Consider the following 25,263-nt stretch of genomic DNA (forward strand, 5'->3'; position numbering starts at 1 on the left):
ACTCGTGCACATCAGCCACACTTGGATCAAAGTTCAGATATGGTATCAAATGTGGAGTAGAATTATGTGGAGCTTCTATTGTGACTATACTAGTCAATTTGTAAACAAAATCTTTTTTGTATCTTCCTTTGTTTTATGTAATTTATAGTTATTATTCAAATCCATGTGTTGTACATCCTCTTGACTTTTGGTGTTTATCAACACCACAATCCTATGAGATTTTCACTTTATTTACTAGCCACACACCTCAATTTTTCCCACTTTAAGTGGAAAATTCCCAAATTACATGAATTCGGTCGATTTGGAGATTCCCATAATGTGAGATTTTTACCAAAATACCTAATATGGTCTTTCTTGTCTGCACATAGCCTGACACATCTGGTTTGCGCATATCTCTAAACCACTCTCCACGAGACGTTATGTGATTAGAGGCACCTGAATCCACATACCAAACATCATCTTGGGTGGAATTCTCTGCAGTCATTGTATTCATTACATGCTGCATAACAAACATGCGCTCGTTTTTGGCGTATGGCAAAAGCTATGTGGTATATACGAGAAACAAAGTGCTGCTTCTCAGATTTACTGGCTCAAGAAATTGGTGGATTTGAAGATGAAGGAAGGGACAGCCATGTCAAATCATCTGAATGAATTTCACACAATTTTCAGCCAGTTACAAGCACAGGAGATAGTCTTTCCAGATTCAGTGAAGGCTATGTTTCTCTTAATCACTTTGCCAGACAGTTGGGATACTTTTCGTACAGCGTTAAGTAATTCTGTCGCGCCAGAAGGTCTTACAAGTGCCAATGTAGAAGGCAGCTTACTCACAGAGGAAGTGAACAGGAAGAACATTGACAAAGGCAAAGGCAATAGTGCTTTGGTCGTTCGAGGGAGACAACAGTTTAAAGAGAAGAAGGGTAAGAAGGCACAAAACCGAAGTAAGTCTCGTGATTCGAAGTCAAAGGATGACATAGAATGCTACCATTGTGGCAAGAAGGGTCACATGAAGCGAGACTGTACGAAATGGAAACAAGAAAAAGGAAAAACAAAGAGTTCTGAGCAAGATGAAAAGAAGAGTTCTGTGAAGATTGAAGAGGTGAATGTCACAGGATCTGGTTCAGACAGTGATTCTGGTATAGCAGCTGGTGACATCTTCCTTACAAGCAATCTTGATTCTGTTTTCTTGACTGCAGAGGATGGACATGCTATGAGTGATTGGATTATCGACTCAGGGGCATCTTTACATGTTTCTCCGCACAAAGAGTGGTTTACATCATATGTGGCTACTAAAGATTATGTCAGACTTCGTAATGAGCAGGTTTGTGACATACTTGGAGTGGGAGATGTGCAGTTGAAGTTTCAGAATGGCTCTTCTTTATGGCTCAAGAATGTCAGACATGTTCCAGCAATCCGAAAGAGCTTGATTAGTACAGGGAAGTTGGATGATGCGGGTTATGTGACAGTTTTTGGGAACAGCGCTTGGAAGATCTCCAAAGGTTTGATGATTGTAGCACATGGCAGCAAGTCAGGAACTCTGTACACTTTACATGTTTCAGAGGTTAAAAACCATGTAATTAATGTGATTGAGCAGCCAAGTGTGTCACTATGGCATCGTAGGTTGGGACATATGTCAAAAAGAGGAATGGAAATACTTTCTCATTATGGTTATTTGCCTGGCTTTTCATTTCAAGATTTTGAGTTTTGTGAGCATTGTGTTTATGGTAAGCAAACACAGGAACCGCACAGATCAAAGAGGAATCGTAGGGACGAACGGTTAGCTCTTGTACACAGTGATCTATGCGGACCAATGCCTAGTTTGTCACTAGGGGGAGCAGCGTACTTTTGTACATTCATAGATGACTATTCTCGCAAAGTATGGGTTTACTTCTTGAAGCACAAGGATGAGGTGCTCAAGGTCTTTAAGACATTCTTACAGCTGGTGGAGAATCAGAGTGGTCAGAAGCTGAAGTGCTTGAGAACTGACAATGGTGGAGAGTACGTTTCCAAAGCTTTTCAAGACTTTTGTGAAGCAAAAGGGATTAAGCGGGAACTTACTGCACCATATAATCCTTCACAGAATGGGGTTGCAGAACGTATGAATAGGACCATACAAGAGAAGGTCAGAAGCATGTTGTCAAATGCTGAGTTGCCTGATGGATTTTGGGCGGAAGCAGTGGCTACAGCAGTCCATTTGATCAACAGGTCTCCTAGTAGGGTTCTGGATAAGAGTGGAGTGGCTGAGATGCTATGGACAGGCAAGGCACCTTCGTATAAGCATCTCAGAGTCTTTGGTTGTGAAGCTTATAGCCATATTCCTAAGGAGTTCATAAATAAGTTAGAACCAAAGAGTAAGAAGTGTATATTTCTTGGCTACGGAGAATCGGGCGAGATGGGTTACCGGCTTTGGGATCCTGAGTCCAGAAAGATTATTCGTAGCAATGATGTGCATTTCAATGAAGCCAAGTTTCACGCTAAGCCAGAGAAGACAGAGGAGATCAGAAGAGTTGTCTTCAGGGAAGATGGACCTAGTGCTAGCACATCAAGACAGCATGGTCAAGCTCAGGAACAGCCTATAGTGGCTAGAGAGGCAGAATCAGTTGTGGTGAGACGTTCTGAGCGTGTCTCCAAACCACCTGATCGTTATGTGCCATCTCTAAATTATGTCATGCTCACAGATTGCAGAGAACCATCTTGTTACAAGGAAGCATTACAAGTGGTTGACTCGAAAAAATGGCAGTTGGCCATGCAGTCAGAGATGATAGCTCTGCATAAAAACCAGACATGGAAGTTGGTTAAATTACCACAGGGCAAAAAGGCTCTACCTTGTAAATGGGTTTACAGGTATAAGATCACCGCTCATGATAGTCAGCCAAAGTACAAAGCAAGGCTTGTTGCCAAGGGCTTTAAGCAAGAACAAGGCATTGACTTTGATGAAGTCTTCTCTCCAGTGGTCAAGATGACTACATTGAGATGCTTTCTTGCATTGGTTGCTATATTGGATTTGGTGTTGCACCAAATGGATGTCAAGACAGCGTTCTTGCATGGTGATTTAGATGTGGAAATTTACATGCAGCAGCCAGAAGGGTTTGTTGAGAAAGGCATGGAACATTTGGTATGCCAGTTGTTAAAGAGTCTTTATGGCTTAAAACAATCACCGAGGGCATGGTACCATAAGTTCCACCAGTTTATGCTTTCTCAAGGCTACAAACGTAGTGAGTTCGATCACTGTCTATATACAAAGAAGGCTAAGGATGGCAATTGGCTGATCCTTATTTTGTATGTGGATGACATGTTGATTGCTGGCAAACACTTGGAAGAAATTTCAGCTTTGAAGTCAAAGATGGCAAAATCATTTGACATGAAAGACATGGGTGAGGCAAGTCATATACTTGGTATGCGCATTGAGAGAGACAGATCAAAGAAGTTGATTTGGTTATCTCAAACAGAGTATATTGACAAGGTTTTGCAACGTTTCAATATGGAGAAGGGAAAGGCATTGAGTGTTCCATTGCCACCATATGTGAAACTTAGCAAACAAGATTGTCCTGTGTCTGAGGAAGAAAAGGCTGAAATGGATAAGATTCCATATGCGTCTGCAGTGGGTAGTTTGATGTATGCAATGATTGCTACACGTCCGGACATTGCATTTGCAGTGGGAGTGGTTAGCAGATATATGTCAAATCCCGGCAAGAAACATTGGGAGGCAGTGAAAGGTATCATGAGATACTTAAAACATACAAAGAGTATGCGCATATGCTATGGTAGTCAGGATTTGAGTGTCTCTGTGTGTGTGTGAGAGAGTCGACCCACGCTCCGCTCCGCGACTTCACTGATTAATCCTGTAAGATTCAAATAAACCTGATTGGCTTTCCTTTACTCATTTTCTTGTCATAGGAGCGGAGCGGCACGACATCGGCTTGCGTTTTATCTTGTAAACCCACTTCGTACCAATGGCCTTTTTGTCAGGAGGCAAATCACATAAAGTCCCCATGTGTCATTTTCTGTAAGTGCATCATATTCTGATTGCATGGCAGCCATCCAATTTTTTGAATTATGTGCTTCATCAAAAGACAGAGGCTCCTCAACATCATGTAAGCTAGACACAGCCAAAGCATAACAATCTGATGCATAAAATGCATGGTGAGAGCCTCAACGAGTACGACTAGACAAAGGTGCATCCAATTTACTGTCACTCAAAGTGTGCACCAGCCATTTTGGCATAACTGCTCATTTTCAACCCTTTCCTCATCAAGTACATCTGCATCAGTAATAGGCTGATCTGTAACATTTTTAGAAACCCCCATAGGTTGCACATTTGCCTCGTTGGAAATTATGTTCGTATTTTCACCACTAAAAAGAGGCAACAAAGTGTCATAAATGTCCTGTGAGCTTACATTACTGTCTCTAGTACATGACAGCAAGGGCTGAACAGAATCTTCCACAAACACTACATCTCGTGAAACTAGAATACTCTTTGTTTGCAGATAATATAACCTGTAACCTTTGCTTTCAGCACTATAACCAACAAAAATACATTTGACAGCCTTATCATCCAAATTTCTGCGCTGTGTTTGTGGCACCAAAGCATATGCCAAAAACAGCCAAAAACACGCATGTGCTCAATAGAAGGCTTTCTATTATGCCATGCTTCAGTAATAGATTGTAAAGCTTTCGTAAGACACCTGTTAAGTACATAAGTGGCACACATGATGGCCTCAAGCCAAAGAGAATGCGGCAAAGCTTGACTTTTGACCATACATCGTGCCATTTCCGTCAGTGACCTGTTTTTCCTCTCAGCAACACAATTTTGTTGAGGTGTATAAGGCACTGTACATTGGTGTTTTATCCCACGACTAGCCAGAAATGCATTAAATTCATGAGGCATATACTCCCCCCCTCGATCGGAATGGAGGGTGCCCAAAGTACATTTCGAGACATTTTTAGCCATAGCCAGAAATTGTTTAAAGCACATAAAAACTTCGGACTTCGCTTTAAGCGGAAATACCCATGCATGCCTGGAGTAATCATCAATGAAAGTCACGAAGTAAAGGTAATTGCCCAAGGACGGAGTTTAAATGGGCCCACAAACATCACTATGTACAAGCTGCAACCTGCATGTGGCCCGAACTGAACCATCCTTTGGAAACTTAGAACGCTGCATCTTACCCAAAATATAGCCTTCACAAACATGTTTGACAGGTGCTTCAAGAGGCGGCAAAGAAGCAACCATATCAGATTTCTGCAAACGCAGCAAACTGGCAAAATTCAGATGACCAAAACGTGCATGCCAAAGTTTTGCATCTGAAATAGCCCTTGAATCTGCAACAGCATTTGCAAAATTTTGTCCACACTTGTCATACAAAGTGAGCTTATACACCCCACGGCACAAAAGGCCAGATGCAACAATTTCATCACCAAAACTAAGATCATGAACTGTACATCTGTCATCCACAAATTTGACTACAATTCCAAGTCTAGCAAGTGCGGATACAGACAAGAGATTCTTCTTGATCCCAGGTACATAAAGTGCATCAACAAGTGTGAAGGAACTGCCATTTGCAGCAGTAAGCATAATCTTTCCAACTCCTTGAACCGGATAAGAGGCATTGTTGGCACAAGTTACTGAATTCCCATGAGGGACAGACTCGAGAGAGGTAAACAATTCACGATGTGAGGTAATGTGCTTTGTAGCACCACTGTCGAAATACCACACATGTGAATCTGCAGCAACTGACAAGCATGCATCATGGACATCAGGATTGTAAGTGCACTCTACGCTAAAAGCCCATTCTGCATCAACATCAACAACACAGTCTCCTTTCACAGAAGACTCAACAATGGCTGCATTTGTAGTGGAACCAGCATTTGCAGTGGAACCACCCTCTTTCTTCTTAGCCTCTTTGGTCTTCAACTTAGGACACGACTTGATCAAGTGATCATTAGCTTTACAATAATGGCAACACATCTTCTTGTTGCCCTTATCAGCAGAATTTCCAGATGAATTGCTGCCAGCAGCAGAATCATTAGGAACATAAGTTTTGCCACTCGCAGCAGAACCATAAGAAGTGGCCGCATTGTTGTTGTAACCCTTTCTTTGAGAAGCAATAAAAGCCTGTTCAACTGCACGCTGCCTAGTTCTGTTTTTTTTGGAAAGTGACTCTTGCAATAGCAATGTGCATAATGCATCAAACTTGAAAACTTTAGGATTTCCTTGGGTCATCAGTCTCCAAGTACTAGCAAAAGTCTGGTAGGAATCTAGTAAGGCATCAAGAATAGTCTGCACAAGGGAACTATCTGAAATGACTTCACCTGCAGAAATAATTTGCTCATTGATATCCTTGACACCAGCAAGGAAAGTGTCCATATCATCTTCCTCATGCATAATCTTCGACTCCAACTCTTTACGCAGCAAAGCAATTTTAGCCTCATTGCGGCTTGCATAAAGACCTGCTAGAATATCCCAAGCTTGTTTTGTAGATTTTGTTGAACGAATGTGAGGAACAATGGTGCGCTTCACAGACAACGCAATCAATGCATGAGCCTACACATCCTTTACATCCCAATGAGCTTGTTCTGTCGTAGGCTAAACACTCTAATAGCAGCAATCCTTGCAGCAAAACCTGCAACATCTGCAACATCACCTACATCCTCAGAACGAGGATGTACATCAATGCCCTGCACAATATTCCAGACGCCCTTTGACACAAAAACATGTTGCATCATGTAAGCCCACATAGGGTAATTGTCCCCATTCAACCTGTCCTCAGCAGCAAACATCTTGAACACATCTGTGTTGTTGTCAGCCATGGTAAATGTTGCACCTGATGTGAAAACTGCCCGAAAAGAGAAGAAATGAAGGGGGAACAACATGTACTATATAGCACAAACCTTAGAAGACTATAAGGCACATGTTATGCAAAAAATGGCACTGACAGAAATTCTGCACAAAATGACGAAATAGCCTGTGCAGACCTGCCTGTAGTAGTGGAAACGGAGGTCGAAATGAGCCCAAATAAAAAATCTGAGCAGATTGAACTCTACGAGCCCACCCGAATTTGTTGTCGACCTCGAACGCTTGCCAAAGTTCACTGAAATCGGAGAAAGTGAGCAGGCGTGAATTGGAGCAGTTGGCGACTAAGCCCGAGAGGACGCAACCTGCTCTGATACCAATTGTTGGAATTAGGGTTGCAGAGAAACGCACATAGCTTGAAGAAGACAAAGGAAGCTCAGGGCACACAATAGAGACTGTGTTACTTAGTGTGCAATGGAAAGATTAGATAGCCCTAGAGTGATGGGCGTATATACAATGCTTGGGGGAAAAAACCTCCTAAAGAGGGAAAAAATGCCCCGGCGGTCCTAGTGTGTTCACACACATCACTACCACAAGTATATGGTAACCGGTGTAATGCCTCACATCAGGTTCATCTCCTAAATATTGTGTTGTAGAGGTCCTTCATATGGAAGAAAAGCACAAGTGTTGTGTGCCTGCTTCAATGTGGCAGCCCAACGCCTTTGACCCCCATGAGTTGATTTGCATGCATGGCACTATTAATGGATAACGTGTTCGTATTTTAGTGGATGATGGTGCAACTCATAACTTCTTGAACTATAAGCTAGTCAAGAAATTGAAGCTTACACAAACTCCCTGCTCCCACAAGTATGTGGTAGAACAGATGTCTGGAAATGATAAAGAAGTATGGGACACGGTAGTTCAAGGGGTTGAACTTATTGTTCAAGATCATATGATAACCCTTGACTTTCAAGCTATGTACATGGACCGTGCTGATGTAGTTTTAGGACGGGAGTGGTTGCATGGTTTAGGAAACACATTGCATACTAGTAACGAACACAACTCATTATCCTTTATGGCCAATGGTAAACATGTGTTCTTGCTTGGTGAGAAAAATATACCATCTATATCTCTTATATGTACATCTGAGCTTTCTATTTTATAGAAAGCAGATTTAATAAATGAAGTCTTTTTGTGTCACTGCTTGTCTCCAAGTCTTGTGAATTGTCAAGAGCAAAGTGCTGTGGATTCTAGTTATGATATGCAAAGTGCAATGAATTTTAATGAGAAGCAAAGGTCTAACAATTCTAAAGAGCAAAGTGCTTTCAATTCTAATTATGTTGAGCAACGTGCAACTGTTGTAAAACAAACATTAAAGGAATTACAAGATTCTCCATCCGAACATAACTCTAGTTTACTTTCTCCTTTTGCACGAAAAAAGCTGACTCATTTACTCACGGAGTATAGTGATGTATTCTCAAGTGATTTACCGCCGGGTTTACCCCCTACACGTGATGTGTAACATGGCATAGATGTCCTGCCAGGCACTAAACCAGTAAACCGCCTTATCATATGAGTGCTAGCGAGGCCAAGGAGGTTGAGCATCAATTGATTGACTACCTCACCCGTGGTTTCACTAGACCTAGCACTTTGACTTGGGCATCGCCAATTCTATTGGTAAAAAAGAAAGATGGTACTATGCGCATGTGCGTAGATTATCGCGGATTAAACGCCATAACCATCAAAGACCCAAGTATACTCTGCCTCAAGTGGATGAGTTGTTTGATCAACTCCATGGAGCAAGATACTATAAAAAGATAGATCTTTGTTCAGGATACCACCATGCGCGTATCCTTTTGAAAGATATCTCTAAGACTGCCTTTAGAACACGGTTTGGGCATTATGAGTTTTTGGTTATGCCTTTTGGTTTAGCCAATGCTCCAGCTATATTTATGACACTCATTGATAATGTCTTACGTCGCTATCTTGGAATTTTTTTTGTGGTCTTCCTTGATGATATTCTCATTTACCATAAGACTGAAGATGAACACATAGAACGCTTATGATTAATGTTTAAACATCTTTGAACTCGCGCATTGTATGCTAAGCCAAACAAGTGCGATTTCTTTAAAATAGAGATACATTACCTTGGTCATGTGATCTCTTATTCTCGCATCAAGATGGACACTGACAAGATCACTGTCATTCTTCGATGGCCACATCCCAACATGGTTGAGGAGCTTCAGATCTTCTTATGCATGGCTGGATTTTATCGACAATATATCCGTGATTATTCCAAAATAGTTGTTCCTATGATGGATCAACTTAAAGCAAAAGGTAAGACCTTTTCTTGGGAAGAAGCACAACAACGCAGTTTTGAACAGCTCAAGGTATTTGTAGCCACTACTCCCATCCTAGCAATCGTTGACCCATTGTGGGAGCACTTGAAAGGTATCCAGGTTGAAGGATAATGGCTCTTGGTAGGTGATTTTAATATGGTGGAGAAAAGAAGGGACATAATTGGCACATCAAACATATTAGTGTTACCATATACATATGGTAGTGAAGTGTGTGAACACGCTTAGGACCGCCGGGGCATTTTTCTCCTCTTTAGGAGGTTTTTTCCCCCGTGCATTGTTTATACACCCATTCATTCTAGGGCTATCTATCTTTCCATTGCACACTAAGTAATACACTCTCTATTGTGTGCCTTGATCTTCCTTCATCTTCTCCAAGCTGTGTGTGTTTTCTTGCAACCCTAATTCCAACAATTGGTATCAGAGCAGGTTGCGTCCTCCCGGGCTTAGTCGCCAGTAGCTCCAGCACACACCTGCTCATTTTCTCCAATTTCAGTGAGCTTTGGCGAGCATTCGTAGATCGACCAAATTTTGGGAGAGCCCCTAGAGCTTAGTCTGCTCAGATTTCTGATTCGGGCTCATTTCGGTCTCTGTTTCCACTACAGACAGTACTGCACATGCTATTCCATCATCTTGCATAGAATTTATATCAATGCCAATTACTGCATAACAGGTCCCATACAGTCTATTGGGGGTTGTGTTATATAGCACGTGTAGGTCTCACTCAGTTTCTCCTCATTTCGGGCAGTTTTCACATCAGGTGCATGCATTTTTCATTGCTGACAACAACACAGATGTGTTCAAGATGTTTGCTATTGAGGAAAAATTGGATGGGAAAAATTACCCTATGTGGGCTTACATGATGCAACATGTACTTGTATCAAAGGGAGTTCGGAATATTGTGCAGGTCATTGATGTATGTCTTGGTTCTGAGGATATAGGCGATGTTGAGGATGTTGCAGGTCTTGGTGCAAGTATTGCTAATGTTAGAGTTGTTTTGCCTACGGAAGAACAAGCTCGTTGGAATATAAAGGATGCGCAGGCTCATGTGTTGTTTGCATTGTCTGTGAAGCGCACTCTTCTCACATTCGTTCAACGAGATCTGCAAAATAGGCTTGGGATATTTTGGTTGGTCTCTATGCAAGCTGCAATGAGGCAAAAATTGCATTGCTGCATAAAGAGCTGGAGTCAAAGATTATGCATGAGGAAGATGATATGGACACTTTTCTTGCTGGTGTCAAGGATATCAATGTGCAACTTATTTTTGCAGGTGAAGTCATTTCAGATAGTTCCCTTGTGCAGATTGTTCTTGATGCCTTGCCAGACTCTTACCAAAATTTTGCTAGTACTTGGAGACTCATGACCCAAGGAAATCCTGAAGTTGTCAAGTTTGATGCATTCTGCACATTGTTGTTGCAAGAGTCACTTTCCAGAAAAAACAGGACTAGACAGCGTGCAGTTGAACAGGCTTTTATTGCCGCTCAAAGAAAGGGTGGTAATAGCAATGCAACCACTTCTTATGGTTCTTCTGCGAGTGGAAAATCACTTGTTCCTAATGCTTTTTCTGGCAACAATTCGTATGGAAATCTTGGTGATAAGGGAAAAAAGAAGATGCGTTGCCATTATTGTAAAGCTAATGATCACTTGATCAAGCAGTGTCCTAAGTTGAAGGCCAAAGAGGCTAAGAAGAAAGAGGGTGGTTCCACTGCAGATGCTGGTTCCACTACAAATGCAGCCATTGTTGAGTCTTCTGTGAAAGGAGACTGTGATGTTGATGTTGATGCAAAATGGGCTTTTAGTGCAGAGTGTACCTATAATCTTGTTGTCCATGATGCATGCATGTCAGTTGTTGCAGATTCACATGTATGGTATTTCGACAATGGTGCTACAAAGCACATTACCTCACATCGTTAATTGTTCACCTCCTCGTGGGAATTCAGTCACTTGTGTCAACAATGCCTCTTATCCTGTTCAGGGAGTCGGAAAGATTGTGCTTACTGCTGCAAATGGAAGCTCTTTCACACTTGTTGATGCACTTTATGTACCTGGGATCAAGAATCTCTCGTTTGCATCTACACTTGCTAGACTTGGACTTGTAGTCAAGTTTGTGGATGACAGATGTATAGTACATGATCTCAGTTTTAATGATGAAATATTTGCATCTGGCATATTATGTCGTGGGCTGTATAAGCTCACTTGTATGACAAGTGTAGGCAGAATTTTGCAAATGCATTTGTGGATTCAAAGGCTATTTCAGATGCAAAACTTTGGCATGCATGTTTTGGTCATCTAAATTTTGTTAGTTTGCTGCGTTTGCAAAAATATGATATGGTTGCTTCTTTGCCGCCTCTTGAAGCACCTGTCAAACATGTTTGTGAAGGCTATATTTTGGGTAAGATGTAGCAAAAGAATGGTTTGATTAGGGCCACATGCAGGTTGCAGCTTGTGCATAGTGATGTTTGTGGACCCATGCAAACTCCGTCCTTGGGTAATTACCTTTACTTTGTGACTTTCATTGATGATTACCCCAGGCATGCTTGGGTATTTCCGCTTAAAGCGAAGTCCGAAGTTTTTATGTGCTTCAAACAATTTTTGGCTATGATTGAAAATGTCTCGAAATGTATTATGGGCACCCTCCGTTCCAATCAAGGGGGGAAGTATAGGTCTCATGAATTTAATGCATTTATGGCTAGTCGTGGGATAAAACACTAATGCACAGTGCCTTATACGCCTCAGCAAAATGGTGTTGCTGAGAGGAAAAATAGGCGACTTACGGGAATGGCACGATGATGTATGGTCAAAAGTCAAGCTTTGCCACATTCTTTTTGGCTTGAGGCCATCATGTGTGCCACTTATGTACTAAATAGGTGTCCTACAAAAGCTTTGCAATCTATTATCCATATGAAGCATGGCATGGTAGAAAGCCTTCTATTGAGCACATGCGTGTTTTTTTTTGTTTGGCATATGCTTTGGTGCCACAAACACAACGCATAAAATTGGATGATAAGGTATTTTTGTTGGTTATAGTGCTGAAAGCAAAGGTTACAGGTTGTATCATCCACAAACAAAGCATATTCTAGTTTCACGGGATGTTGTGTTTGTGGAAAATTCTGTTCAGCCCTTGTTGTCATGTACTAGAGACAGTAATGTAAGCTCACAGGACATTTATGACACTTTGTTTCTTCTTTTCAGTGGTGGAAGTACGAATGTAAATTCCAATGAGGCAAATGTACAGCCTATGGGGGTTTCAAAAAATGTTACAGATCAGCCTATTACTGATGTAGATGTATGTGATGTACTTGATGAGGAAAGGGCTGAAAATGAGCAGGCTAGAGGTATGCTAAAATGGCTGGTGCATACATTGCGTGACAGTAAATTGGATGCACCTTTGTCTAGTCGTACTCGTTTAGGCTCTCGCCATGCATCTTATGCATCAGATTCTTATGCTTTGGCTGTGTCTAGCTTACATGTTGTTGAGGAACCTCTATCTTTGGATGAAGCATAGAATTTAGAAAATTGGATGGCTGCCATGCAATCAGAATATGACGCACTTACAGAAAATGACACATGGACTTTATGTAATTTGCTTCCTGCAAAAAGGCCATTGGAACAAAGTGCGTTTACAAGTTGAAACGCAAACCGGACGGCGAGGTTGATTGCCATAAGGCTCGACTTGTTGCAAAAGGCTATGCGCATCAAAAAGGCATAGATTATGAAGAAACTTTTGCTCCCACTTGTCGTATGACTACTGTTCGTTTTCTATGTACATTGGCAGCTCATTTTGGTTGGGATGTACATCAATCAGACATTATTACTGCTTTCTTGGATGGTGACATTTTTTAGGAAGTCTATGTAACGTAACCTCGCAGTTTTGTCAAGAAAGGACAAGAGGACAAAGTGTGCAAATGTAAAAAGGCTTTGTATGGGTTGAAGAAATATCCTCGTGCTTGGTATGAGAAAGTTGACACTCATTTGGTCAAATGAGGCTTTTGTAACAGTCCAACATAAAGCACAATGTATGTCAAGCGTGAGGGCGATGTACTTCTCATTGTTGTTCTTTATGTGGATGATTTGATAATCATTTGTCCCAATGAGGCACATATTGCTGAGTTTAAGGCTGATTTGAATGCTACTTTCAAGATGAAAGATTTGGGGTCGTTGCATCATTACTTGGGCATACAGTTTAAGCACTATGATGGTGGTATTACCTTATGTCATAAAAGTTACATAGAGACATTGCTATGTAAGTTTGGATTTGAGGATTGCAAACCTATTGCCACTCCCATGGAAACATGTTTGAAGTTGAGTCTACATGATGCTGGTGATCCTGTTGATGTCACTCTTTACCAAACTGTCGTTGGTTGCCTCATTTATGTATGCAAAACGAGGCCGGATATTCAGTTTGCAGTCTCAGAGATCAGTAGATTTATGCATAGCCCAGGGTCTAAGCATTGGCAGGCTGTCAAGAGGATTTTTCGCTGCTTGAGTGGCACTTTACATCTTGGCTTGTTTTATCCCAAGGGGGGATCATTGCCGCCAAACTTACATGTTTTTTCGGACTCAGACTGGGCTGGTTGTTATGACACGCGAGTGTCCACAAGTGGTTTTGTTTCATGCTTGGCAGTTCATGTATTTCATGGTTGAGCAAGAAGCAACCTAGTGTGGCCAGTTCCAGTTGTGAGGCTGAGTACAAGGTAGTCTTCACAGCTGTGGTTGAATGTGTATGGCTCAAACGCCTTATGGATGATTTGGGTGTTGGACAGGACACTGCCAACACTATCTACACTGACAGTCAGAGCGCATTCGCAGTTGCAAGGAACCCAGTTTTTCATGCTCGCACAAAGCACATTGAGGTGCATTACCACTATGTCAGGGAGAGGCTCTTAGCAGGAGAGATCAGCTTGGCTTATGTGTGAACACATGACAACCTTGCAGATCTTTTCACAAAGGCATTGTCTCGTGATAAGTTCAAAGCTTTCCACAAAGCTTTGGGCTTACTCCCCTATGTGTACTGATCATGTCCTCAGGGCATGGCACTTCCCTTTACTCATGTGCCATCTCTCGTTCACCGCATCACTCCAGGGGGGATTTGTTACTGATCATGTCCTCAGGGCATGGCACTTCCCTTTACTCGTGTGCCAGCTCTCATTCACCGCATCACTCTAGGGGGGATTTGTTACCATATACATGTGGTAGTGATGCGTGTGAACACACTTAGGATCGCCGACGCATTTTTTTCCTCTTTAGGAGGTTTTCCCCCCCGTGCATTGTATATACGCTCATTCATTCTAGGGCTATCTATCTTTCCATTGCACACTAAGTAATACACTTTCTATTGTGTGCCTTGAGCTTCCTTCGTCTTCTCCAACCCTTGTGTGTTTTCTACAACCCTAATTCCAACAGTTAGTTGGATCTGAAAGATCCAAATGGCTAGGCCCATGTGAAAAGTGGGCATTGGTGGACATGTGGGAGATTGGCCCATGAGGCACCAAGCCGAGGTTCACATACACTAGCCTATAGTATGCCGATACGGCTTCTTGATGGGACCACTGCTACTATTCTCATAAGGCTGATTGGCTTCCTTCTTGGCTGCAAACGAAGGTGATAACTTCACAGTGCCTTTCACATCACCTTCCGCTAAGCATAAAATTGGAAAAACCAAAGGACCGGATCATTGCCCTCAAGGGTCTAAAAAGTTAGAAGGCCAAATTCCTTTTCACAAAAACCTTTCTCTAGTCGGAGGAGGCCAACCATGCACACTTCTATATGGTCCTCAAAGTCCAAAGAAGTCGGGGCCTAATCCACACGCTCACAAATGAGAATGGAATGATATTGAAAATCTTGATGAAATGGTTGTCTTAATGCTCAACCACCTATGATAGATCATAGGCCAGTCTGAGGCTCGTTCCCTTGTGCTAGATGATGCCAGATTGACTCTCCTTGGGTGCGTCAAAAGAATGGGATCCCACTGTGAAGCCAACCTTCTGGAGAAGGCGTTTACCAAGGATGAATGCTCCCTCACGCTGCATGCTCTGGGCAAAGAAAGATCTCTTGGTTGGGATGAGTTGACTACTCAATTTTTCATGGAATTTTGGGACGATCTTAAGTTTCCCATCACGAGAATGGCTAATCAAGCCCTCGGTGATGGGGTCATGGACCTAAGCATCAAAAGAGGCGTCATTAAGGCTATCCCCAAGCAAGTCTGCTGCTCCCAACTTAAGCATTGGTGCCCCATAATGATGATGTCTGTAGCTTATAAAATTATCACCAAAATTGTAGCCCTAAGGCTCTCCCCCTTCTTCGACAAGTCCTCACCCCCCACTAGCATGGTTTCATCAAGGGAAGGTCTATTTGGTAGCAATGGTCGGCCCTTTCACTAAACAAGAGTGTATCTTGCTTCAATTGGATCTTGATAAAGCCAACGATAGGATAACATGGTTGTTCATTGAAGATGTCATGCATTCATTAGGCTTTGGGCCACGGATGTGCCGCATGGTCAGCACCCTTGGTGTTGGTAGCCAACCAAAAGCTTCTATTTTTTAGGTTAAAAGATCAATAAAATAGGGATGCCCACTTGCCCCTCTAATGTTCACCATTGGATCCCACCCTTTGGTCACATTACTAGAAGACAATGTTGCTAAAGGAGAGATTCAAGGATTGGCTCTGCCTAATAACGACCAACTTCTGGCAAATCTTTTTGCGGATGATGCCCTGCTCTTTCTCAAGGCTTGCCCTGAGGTTATTAGGAAAGCTTTGAAAATTGTGCAAACATTTGCCCTAGCCTTAGGGTCAAAGTGTAGTATTGAAAAATCAAGATTGATCTCTCTTTCAGAGAGATCAATCTTGACTCGTTTGATCCGTCTTTGTGGACCGGGGAGATAGTGTCCAAAGGGAAGGTATTCCGACATCTAGAAGCCCCTTTGGGGGTGCACATTTCTCACAAACAGAGGTTTCTGTGGGTTATGGAGAAAGTCAAGATTAAGATGCGAAGATGGGAGTATGTGCTTCTCCCTTCTCGAGCAGAGTGAATGTTGTCAGTTTGCTTATGTTGCCATATATAGCCTTCAATGGTCCGTTGCTTAAGTTAGCTAAATGCAACTGGAAATACTTTTTGGAACCAGTAAAGAGATTTCTTTGGAAGAAAAACACTAAAGACGCAGCACCCTAGCAGTGGGTGAAACGGGAGACGATCGCAAGACCCATAGAGCAGAGTGGGCTTGGGATCCTCAACCCTAGCACTCACACAGAGGCTCAATGTGCCAAGTTTGTGGTAGCCCTCGCCTAAGCAAGACAAGGCTTGGGCTATTATGGCCAAGGATATGATGAACGACTCCTGAATACGCTCGCAAGGTGGCCAATGGAAAGGGCTCGAGGTGCATGATATGTTGATGGCTCCGCAATGAACCGTCTTGAAACTTGGGGGTATGGCAGGTGAGCTTACTCGGAAAATCAACAGAGCATCGATGCCTGTGGAATGGGGAGAGCTGTAGAGATACTTCCACAACTCTATATCTCAATGGTCCCCTTGGTTCTTCAAGGCTGGAGACGTCCTTCTCACCCCTTTTTGGAGGGAAGTGGCCAGAAAGGTCAATAACAAAGGTATAAGGCATAAGGGTCAATTGTGGGACTACAATAGAGGTTGTTGGAAAGGAACATATCAACTGGCCTTGGAATTCAGCTTTAGTGGGTCAGAAAGATTGTTGACCAGTAGAGCCCTTGAACGGCTCAATAGGTGGTATTTACCTGACTATGAGTCCAAGCTCGAGTGGAAAGGTTGGCATTGGCTTGTGAACAAACATTTTTGAAAACCTCAAACTAAGAATGTGTATCTCTCCCTCATGGAATCTCAAGATTGGTTCTCCCCGCTTAATAAGCAGTGGGGAAAAAATTGGCCAGGATAAAGATGGGAGACGGTCATGAAGAACATATGGTGCCCTCAGTGGCCGCATGGGATGAAGGTCTTCTTATGGAAGGTGTTATGGGGAGAAATGCCAACTGGAGTGAAGGTCCTTGCTAGGGGAATCGGTCCAGATAGATGCTTGCAATGTAGAGTGGCTTGTGAAGACCTCTCTCAGGAGTGTACATCGATCTGTGGTCTTGCAGACAAGATTTGCAATGGATCCAAAAGCTTGGAAAATAGGATTCTTTAAGAACGATCTCTTCTTGGGAGGGAAGACGTTCAAGAGTCAGACATTGCTCATTTGCTACACAAATCGTGAGTTATTGCTACTTTAAACACATTTGGAAGAAAAGGAATTGTCGGATCTTCGAGAACTCCTTGGAAGTAGCAAAGTTCATGGAGATAATCCAAGAAAGCAAGGTAACGATCATCGGCATTGGAAAGTAAAGAAACTTAGAGGAGTGGAACCGGACTCTGGGCGTCGTACTAACGGATGTGCAAAGGTGAAAATATGGGCTCATCTGTGGTCGTGGGGTGGATCCCCCATCAGCCAATGTATCTATGATCTGGTGAAGTGGTCATGGCTCGTGACGAACAGGGCAATAATTTTTAATTTTTTAGATCTTTCAATATAATCCACTTACCATTGTGAGTTTTGGAAAAAAATAAAATAAAAAGTTACCGCAGCTAGTGTGTAATGCATATGCCCGGGCCCCGCCCGTCCCCAAAAGCGATGAGCAGGCATGTATTCAGTGTGTATCCAGCCATAGCTATACAGCTACTGACAATTTGGACGCGAAGACCCCCCTATTCAGCCGCCGAGCTTCGCGGGCGAAGTTAAATGAAGGGGCACGAAACAGAGCGGAAGGAGACGACGAAATCTGAGGAGCGGGCAGGTGCGGCAGAGGAAAAGAAAGAAAAGAAGAAGGAAACTCAGAGGGCTCAGGGGAACGAACATAAGGCTCATGAGCTGGGAGCTGAGAAGCCAGGGGACCTTCATGTAAGTGACGAGGACGACATGTTGTTTAACTTCAACATGCAGCCAGGAGTTTCCACTATTGATCAAAGAAAAGCTTCTGGTATCAAAGACGGAGTCCAGTTCAATGATGGAAAGGAATCCACACATCTAAGTGACGAGGACGACATGCTGTTTAACTTCAACATGCAGCCAGGAGTTTCCACTATTGATCAAAGTAAAGCTTCTGGTAACAATTATAGACAAGACAAGAAAACAAAGGTGGTTTTGGTGGAGGATGAGAAATCAGCTTTGGTGAGACCTTTAGAGGGTATACATGAAATGCTAGACACAGATGAAAATTTTACTAAGAGGGAGAAGAAAAAGAAGAAGAAGAAGGAAACTCAGAGGGCTCAGGGAAACGAACTCACTTGCTCAGATGATAGCTATTTGCATGCGGCTCATGAGCTGGGAGCTGAGAAGCCAGGGGACCTTCATGAACCCTCAGTGCTAGATGGTGGTAGAAAAGGGACAAAAAAGACAAAGAAGAAGTATAATGACAATGTAGTTTGGCAAGACAGAGTCCAGTTCAATGATGAAAAGAACTCCGTGCATGTAAGTGACGAGGACGACATGTTGTTTAACTTCAATATGCAGCCAGGAGTTTCCACTATTGATCAAAGAAAAGTGTCTGGTATTAACCATAGACAAGGCAAGAAAACAAAGGTGGTGTTGGTGGAGGATGAGAAATCAGCTTTGGTGAGACCTTTAGAGGGTAAACATGAAATGTTGGACACAGATGAAAGTCTCACTAAGAGGGAGAAGAAAAAGAAGAAGAAGAAGGAAACTCAGAGGGCTCAGGGAAACGAACCCACTCGCTCGGATGATGGCTATCTACATATGGCTCATCAGCTGGGAGCTGAGAAGCCAGGGGACCTTCATGAAACCTCAGAGTTAGACGGTGGTAGAAAAGGGAAGAAAAAGACAAAGAAGAAGAATAATGACGATGGAGTTTGTCAAGATGGAGTCCACCTCAATGATGGAAAGAACTCGGCGCATATAAGTGATGAGGACGACATGTTGTTTAACTTCAACATGCAGCCAGGAGTTTCCACTATTGATCAAAGAAAAGCTTCTGGTATCAACCATATACAAGACAAGAAAACAAAGGTGGTGTTGGTGGAGGATGAGAAATTAGCTTTGGTGAGACCTTTAGAGGGTCAACATGAAATGTTAGACACAGATGAGAATCTCACCAAGAGGGAGAAGAAAAAGAAGAAGAGAAGAAAGGGTGAAGAAGGTCAGGACTTGCTTTACATTGATTACAAAGATGCAAATGGCTCTACTGGGCAGAGTAAGAAGCTGCAATATGACACATCCACTGACAAACAACAGCTCAAGGAACCGAATAAGATCGTAAAACCAGACGTTGCGGATGTACCACAGAACAATCACAGTCCTTTTATACTCTCTAGCAGACCAACATTTAGCATGGCTGTTGCAGGCTCAATCGTTGATAATGCTCAATCTCTTAAGTTGGCAACCATGGTATGAACACCTACATTTGAGGTTGTTGTGGCACATTTTGTTGCAGCTCCTCGTTTTTTTAAAGCTACATTTGCTCCTCTCTATACAAGTCATTGATCAGATGATTTTGAGTTCTTTGTAACAACAGCTGGCAGGGCAAATAGCAAGGGCTGCGGCAATCTTTAGAGTTGATGAGGTTGGCTATTTTCCCTTTTTTATTGATGTGCACTTGAGTCTCGGGACGCAAGGTTGAGACTTTGCTTATCATCCTGCAGATATGTTAAGGATTTTAAATAGATCTTTTGCATGAAGGTTGAGCTTTCAATGCTGATATAGGTTGGAGAGGGTTGAGGTTTTTGTTTCATATTTTATGGTAGAGTAGGGTAAAGAGATTTGGAGCATTTGTTAGACTCACGATTCCTTCCATGGAGGACTTTTCTGGCCTAGGGATGAACTCAACTTTACTCTTAAAAGTGTGATTGTCTGAATACTGCTAGACAAAGTCAAGTTGAATCATGATCTGCACACCTTCTCTGTTTTTGAATTAAGAGACTAATTCTTGTTCGGAAAATCGCAATTGTACCTTCGCTTGTGAGGCTTGGCCCCTCACCTGCCAACAGCTTTTAGAGGGATTGCAAACTGATTGGTCGATGTGGGATTTGCATATGAATGGTTTTAATCATACCTGTCTGCTCAGAATGAAGGTTCTCCAATCAAGGGGACAATTTTAAGTCGATCATGAACTTTTTGCAACCAGAGTTGATGTAGCAATGCTTATTGTTTGCTTTAACGAGATAAGCTGATGGAAAGTTGTAATTTGAGCGTAATTCGAGCAGATTGTGGTCTTTGATGACTACGATGGGGAAAATGCATCGAACTACATGCAAGAGACTGAATCGGAAGAAGTAGGTGGGCTGTTCATGGTCAAAATTCTGAAATACTTAGAAGTTCCTCAATATCTGCGCAAAGCTTTGATACCCATGCAGTGGTGTCTAAGCAGTGCGGTGAGTTGTTTTTCAACATTTTATCTTGTCCTGGAGTAGCCTGTATAAGGTCTGAATATTTGTAGTCCCATTGTGTAGGGAAAGCTACCTCCTCTAGATGTTCCTCATCATTTGCGGAAGCATGAGTGGAGACCATTCCGGGAAGGTAGAGTAGACTTACAGTTAGAAGGCAGTATTGTCTTTTAATGCAATCGATCTTCAGACACTCATATACTCAATGGCTATATGTTTTGTGCAGGGGTTATTCTAGACAAAAGGCCTTCTTCAAGTTCAGGTTCCTGTGTCGATGTGGGTCTGGACAAGGTGTGTATGTCAATGGCAAAATCATGCAAGATGTAATTTAGTGTTTATTGGTGGAAATGGACGTCGGAGGGGGTGAGTGTGGGAGACGAGATCACTAATGAAGAGGGCTGGATTTGTGTTAGCTTGCTGTTCTTATAAAATTTCAGAATGCACAGCAGAAGGGGGAGTTAGAAGAGACAATCATGGGGAGATAGGCACTACGAATGTCTTACTATTGGGGGATTTGTTGGCAGCCATGTTTTAATGGTCTGTGCGTCAGGGCTGCCCCTTAACTCCTAACATGTTTCTATTTTTTACTGAGGTGATGTCTGCCTATTGGCAAGGACGGACTCCACACCTTTGTGGTCTTCAGATGCCTGCCTGTGGGTCAGGATTTGTGGGATCAGGAGTATCCTGATGATACACCGATCTTCTCTCACTTTTTGGTGCCTATGATCTTTTTCTCATGTTGCACCTTATCCACATTTTGCTTAGGTAGTAGTGTTCTTATTCCTGGTGGGTTTGCAGGAGGAGTGCCAGTGGAGATTACCAGAAACACTCACTTTGGTAGGGCCTGACAAGACTTGTCACTACTTGGGCTGTCAGGTTGCTACAGAATCCTGATGTATTTCCTCGGCAACAGTTTTGAGCCTGTGCTGCAGTCCATCCGTTGGGAATCATGCCATGGGTCCTCTTTGCATTTGTCTTTGGCTGGTAGAGCTCTGATTGTCTGGCCACTGCTTGGTACATTACATCTTGTTGGATGTTGCATCCAAGGGGTGCTATCCAAGCTACGGCGCTTGGTCCGCAATTTCTCGTGTGGTGGCTTGGTTGGTACTAGAGAATCTTGCCCTTGGCTTGCTTGGTGTACTGGCATTACGCGATGGAGGTGGCCCGTCTTGGTATCATTGATCTCAAGCAGCAAAGTTGTGCATTCTTTCCAAGCTTGTTGTTAGGGGTCTCGTTCCTAGGGTTGAGACTTGGAAAGAATAATTGCCTTATTGCACACGGCTCTTAGTGCACTCCCCCGTTGTAGCTGTCAAGGTGAGGATGGATTGACTCCCAGTTTTGTCTTGGAGTACTGGGACTTGCTTGGCGTAGATCTCTGTAGTGCTTTTCAGTACATCTTGCACACAGGAGTGATGCTTGACAGCATGAGTGAGGGTTTGATTTACCTCATTCCCAAGGAGGGTGGCTCCTTGGATGAGATTCGACAGTGGCGCCCCATCACCATCCTCAACTCAGCCTACCAAATTCTTGCCAAGGCTCTGAGTTTGAGGATCCAACCACTTCTAGAGAGCCTTATACATGGGACTCTGACAAGTTTTGTCAAGGAGCGGAGTATCCTTGACAACATCTTTACTTTTTGGGAGGCTTCTGTCCTAGCGCGGCTCCGTGGTGAGGACCTGGTGATTCTTCTTCTCGATTTTGAGAAGTCATACGACAGAGTTGACTGGGACTTTCTAGAGGGCACTCTACGCAAGATGGGCTTCTCAGATGCTTGGATCAAAGGGGTGTTAGCTTTGTACAGACAGGCACACAGTCAGGTTCTTTTGGCAAGAGGTAGAGGTGATCGGTTCATGCTCACACGTTTGGTCAAACAGGGCTGTCCTCTTGCCCCCTTCCTCTTTCTGTTCTATGCTGAGGCGATGAGCAGGTTTTTGGTGTCGCAACAGGTTGGTCTACGGGGCTTAGCACTCCCTATTCGGGGAGATGAGCTACTGGACGCTGAGTTTGCTGACGCCCAGCCTTGTACTTAGATGGCCAGGAGGCCAACCTTCAAAGGTGTGAGCAGGCTCTTGAGACCTTTTGTTGTGCATCTGGCGCACCGATCAACTGGAGAAAGACTGTGGCTTCTCGGTTGGTAGTGCTCCTGTGCCCGACTGGACGCCAGGTGAGGGTTTCAGGTGGATTCCCCCAGGGACTGCAGTTCGGTACTTGGGCTGTCAGGTTGGTTTGGACTTGTCTCCCGAGCAGCAGATTACTCCCCTCCTCCTGTCCATCAGGAGGAAGTTGTTACATTGGAGCTCCACGTGACTGTCTTTGCCTGACAGAGTTGTAGTGGCCAACCAGGTGCTGTTGGCTACTATGTGGTACATCACTTCTTGTTGGATCTTCTCGAGTTCTTGTATCAGCCAGGTAGAGCGGTTGATCAAGAATTTCCTTTGGTCAGGGCGAGACTTTGACTGCCTGAGTCAAAGTGGCTTGGCAGGTCATCACTCTTCCTTGTTCACAGGGAGGGCTTGGGATCATTGATCCAGCACAGCAGAGCAGAGCTCTTCTTGGGAAGTTTATCGTCCGAGGTCTTCTTCCAGGTGAGGAGCCCTGGAAAGAGCTCTTGTTACAGCGGCTTCGTGCTAGGGTGCCTCAGGCAGGAGGCCCGTGGCAACCTTTGACCAGATGGATCTTCATAGAGGTGCGTAGAGTTGGTTTGAGCAAGGAGACTGGAGGATCACTTTGCTGGAGGGTTGCTTCGATCTTGGGAGCACTTGCGGCGAGGCCTGGAGCAGCGTTAGCCTACTTGCACGGAGGAGCACCTGTGACAGTCACTTGTTTGGAACCCCATGGTTAGCACTCAGAGAGGGCACTTGGTTGGTAGTCGGCCTCATGTTTCTTGGGGTTCCATGGCAGCGGGTCCAGCACGCTCTTTAGGTGACTGGTTACACTTTCAGGCTTGTCAGAGGAGCTACAGGGCTTTCAGCTACAGGGCATGAGAGGGGTGGAGAGCATGTGTCGAGACATTTCAAAGGCAGTACGAGCTGAGTGGCTCATGCCTCTCGAGTCAGCAACGCCCAGATGGATGGGAGCCTTCACGCGACTGGAGGTTCTCATCTCTGTTCGGGCTTGCTCAGAGACTATTCCCTCCCTGTTCTTTGAGCTACAGGGAGAGGGACACTTACAACGAGTTGCAGTAGAGGCCCTGCAGGTGGCAGAGTGCTGCTTTCAGAGGATCCAAGTGGTGGGCATCTGTGGGAGGACTTGTGTCATCGATCCTGACCTGCAGCTCTTAAGATTGGACATTGGAGGCTGTGGGTCTGGGAGTGTTGTCCACTGGCACGAATACAATGGGACCCTGGTGAGTGGCTCTGGAGGGACCCTTTCTCTTCTGCAGACCACCCAGGTGTCCCCTTCTTTCAGTACACGGTTCGATTGGGACGTCACATACTGGCAGCACAGAGAGAGGCTCGCCCCGCTGCAGCACCTCATTGGTAGGAGGAGGGTCTCACAACTGAGTTTTTGGCAGCTTTTTGGGAGAGGTTGTGGGACTCCAGAGAGCCGAGGCGAGTCACTTTTTTCAGTGGCTGGTCGCACACAGAGCTACAACAGTTGGGAGTTGGCTGGTGCATAGTGGTCTCTCGGCCGCATGTACAGCTTGTGGCCACCTTGTAGAGAGTCAGTGTCATTGTCTTTGGGACTGCCCTTCGGCACAGCAGGTGTGGCTTCGTGTTCTTTGGTTGATGCCTGCTCTTTCCACGGCTCGGCAGTACACTTGGGGGGCAGCGGCTTGGTCCACTCTCACGGGTCCAGCACTTCAGTTTGAGCTATCTTCCACCAGCAGGATGATAGTGATGCAGGGGGGGCGGCCTACACTCCAGCCTGCCACACAGAGCTTACTCCACAGGAGTGGTGCAGAGAGAGAGGAGTGCTGTGAGCTCATCAGTGGCCTGACACTATGGTTCATCTGGCGGCCCCGTTGTTTCCGCATCTTTGAGGCTCGCCTTGTACCACCAGTAGAGACTGTTCGCGATCTTTGGCTAGAGCTGATCCACACTCTTAGAGGACAACTAGAGAGACTCCAGGGCAGCTCAGACCGCATGCGGGAGAGAGGACTTCCTTCGACTCTGGCGTCCTGGGCCTTTTTTCACCATGGTCCAGGGTGTACTTAGATGGCACTACCGTCCACCTGTGTGGCTTTTCCCTCCTCCTATTTCTTGATTTAGCCCCATTGTACATATGCTGTTTTTTCATTGGGAGTCTCCCCTTCATGGTTGTTGTAACCCTCTCTCGAAGAGGCGGTTGTAGCCCTATGGGCAGTTTCATTAACTAATAGAAGGATCTTTTTCTTGGAAAAAAAAAGAGACTTTTTGGGACACATTGTCTCAGCACAGCAGGAGTGCAAATGGATCCGGCCAAGATAGAGACTATACGCGATTGGCCCGGTTTGAAGAATGTCCATGAAATTAGAAGCTTCTTGGGACTGTGTTCGTACAGGCGGTTCATACGAAAGTTTGCAGAGGTTGCTTCCCCTTTGCATATCTTGACACATAAAGGAGTCCCTTTCTCGTGGGGATCCACAGAGGTGACTGCCTTTCAGACATTGAAAGAGAAATTGACTATGGGACCAGTTTTGACTTTGCCGGACTTGCAGAGTCCTTTGAAGTATATTGTGATGCTTGTGGTCGTAGTCTGGGTGTGGTCTTAATGCAAGAAGGCCATGTCATTGCTTA

General features: G+C 44.0%; 1 protein-coding gene across 5 annotated transcripts in view; it reads left to right on the forward strand.

Annotated features, from left to right (window-relative positions):
* Positions 1 to 17,782: 17,782 nt before the first annotated feature.
* Positions 17,783 to 25,263, forward strand: part of LOC147439836 (methyltransferase C9orf114 protein) — a 41,963-nt gene continuing 34,482 nt past the window's right edge. For 2 of the 5 annotated variants that reach the window (XR_015184649.1, XM_086485579.1), the window contains exons 1-5: positions 17,783 to 19,550; positions 19,678 to 19,725; positions 20,366 to 20,533; positions 20,612 to 20,678; positions 20,772 to 20,836. Coding sequence is in view for 2 of the 5 variants with exons in the window: in XM_086485579.1 (XP_086341705.1) it covers positions 17,889 to 19,550; positions 19,678 to 19,725; positions 20,366 to 20,533; positions 20,612 to 20,678; positions 20,772 to 20,836 (2,010 nt within the window). In the remaining 3 variants the exon portion in view is untranslated. The remainder of the gene's footprint in view (positions 19,551 to 19,677; positions 19,726 to 20,365; positions 20,534 to 20,611; positions 20,679 to 20,771; positions 20,837 to 25,263) is intronic. The other 3 variants (XR_015184650.1, XR_015184651.1, XM_086485578.1) reach the window with 2 other exon arrangements.

The sequence above is a fragment of the Adiantum capillus-veneris genome, chromosome 16 (assembly GCF_014529385.1).
Source record: "Adiantum capillus-veneris isolate H3 chromosome 16, ASM1452938v2, whole genome shotgun sequence".
Lineage (NCBI taxonomy): Eukaryota > Viridiplantae > Streptophyta > Polypodiopsida > Polypodiales > Pteridaceae > Adiantum > Adiantum capillus-veneris.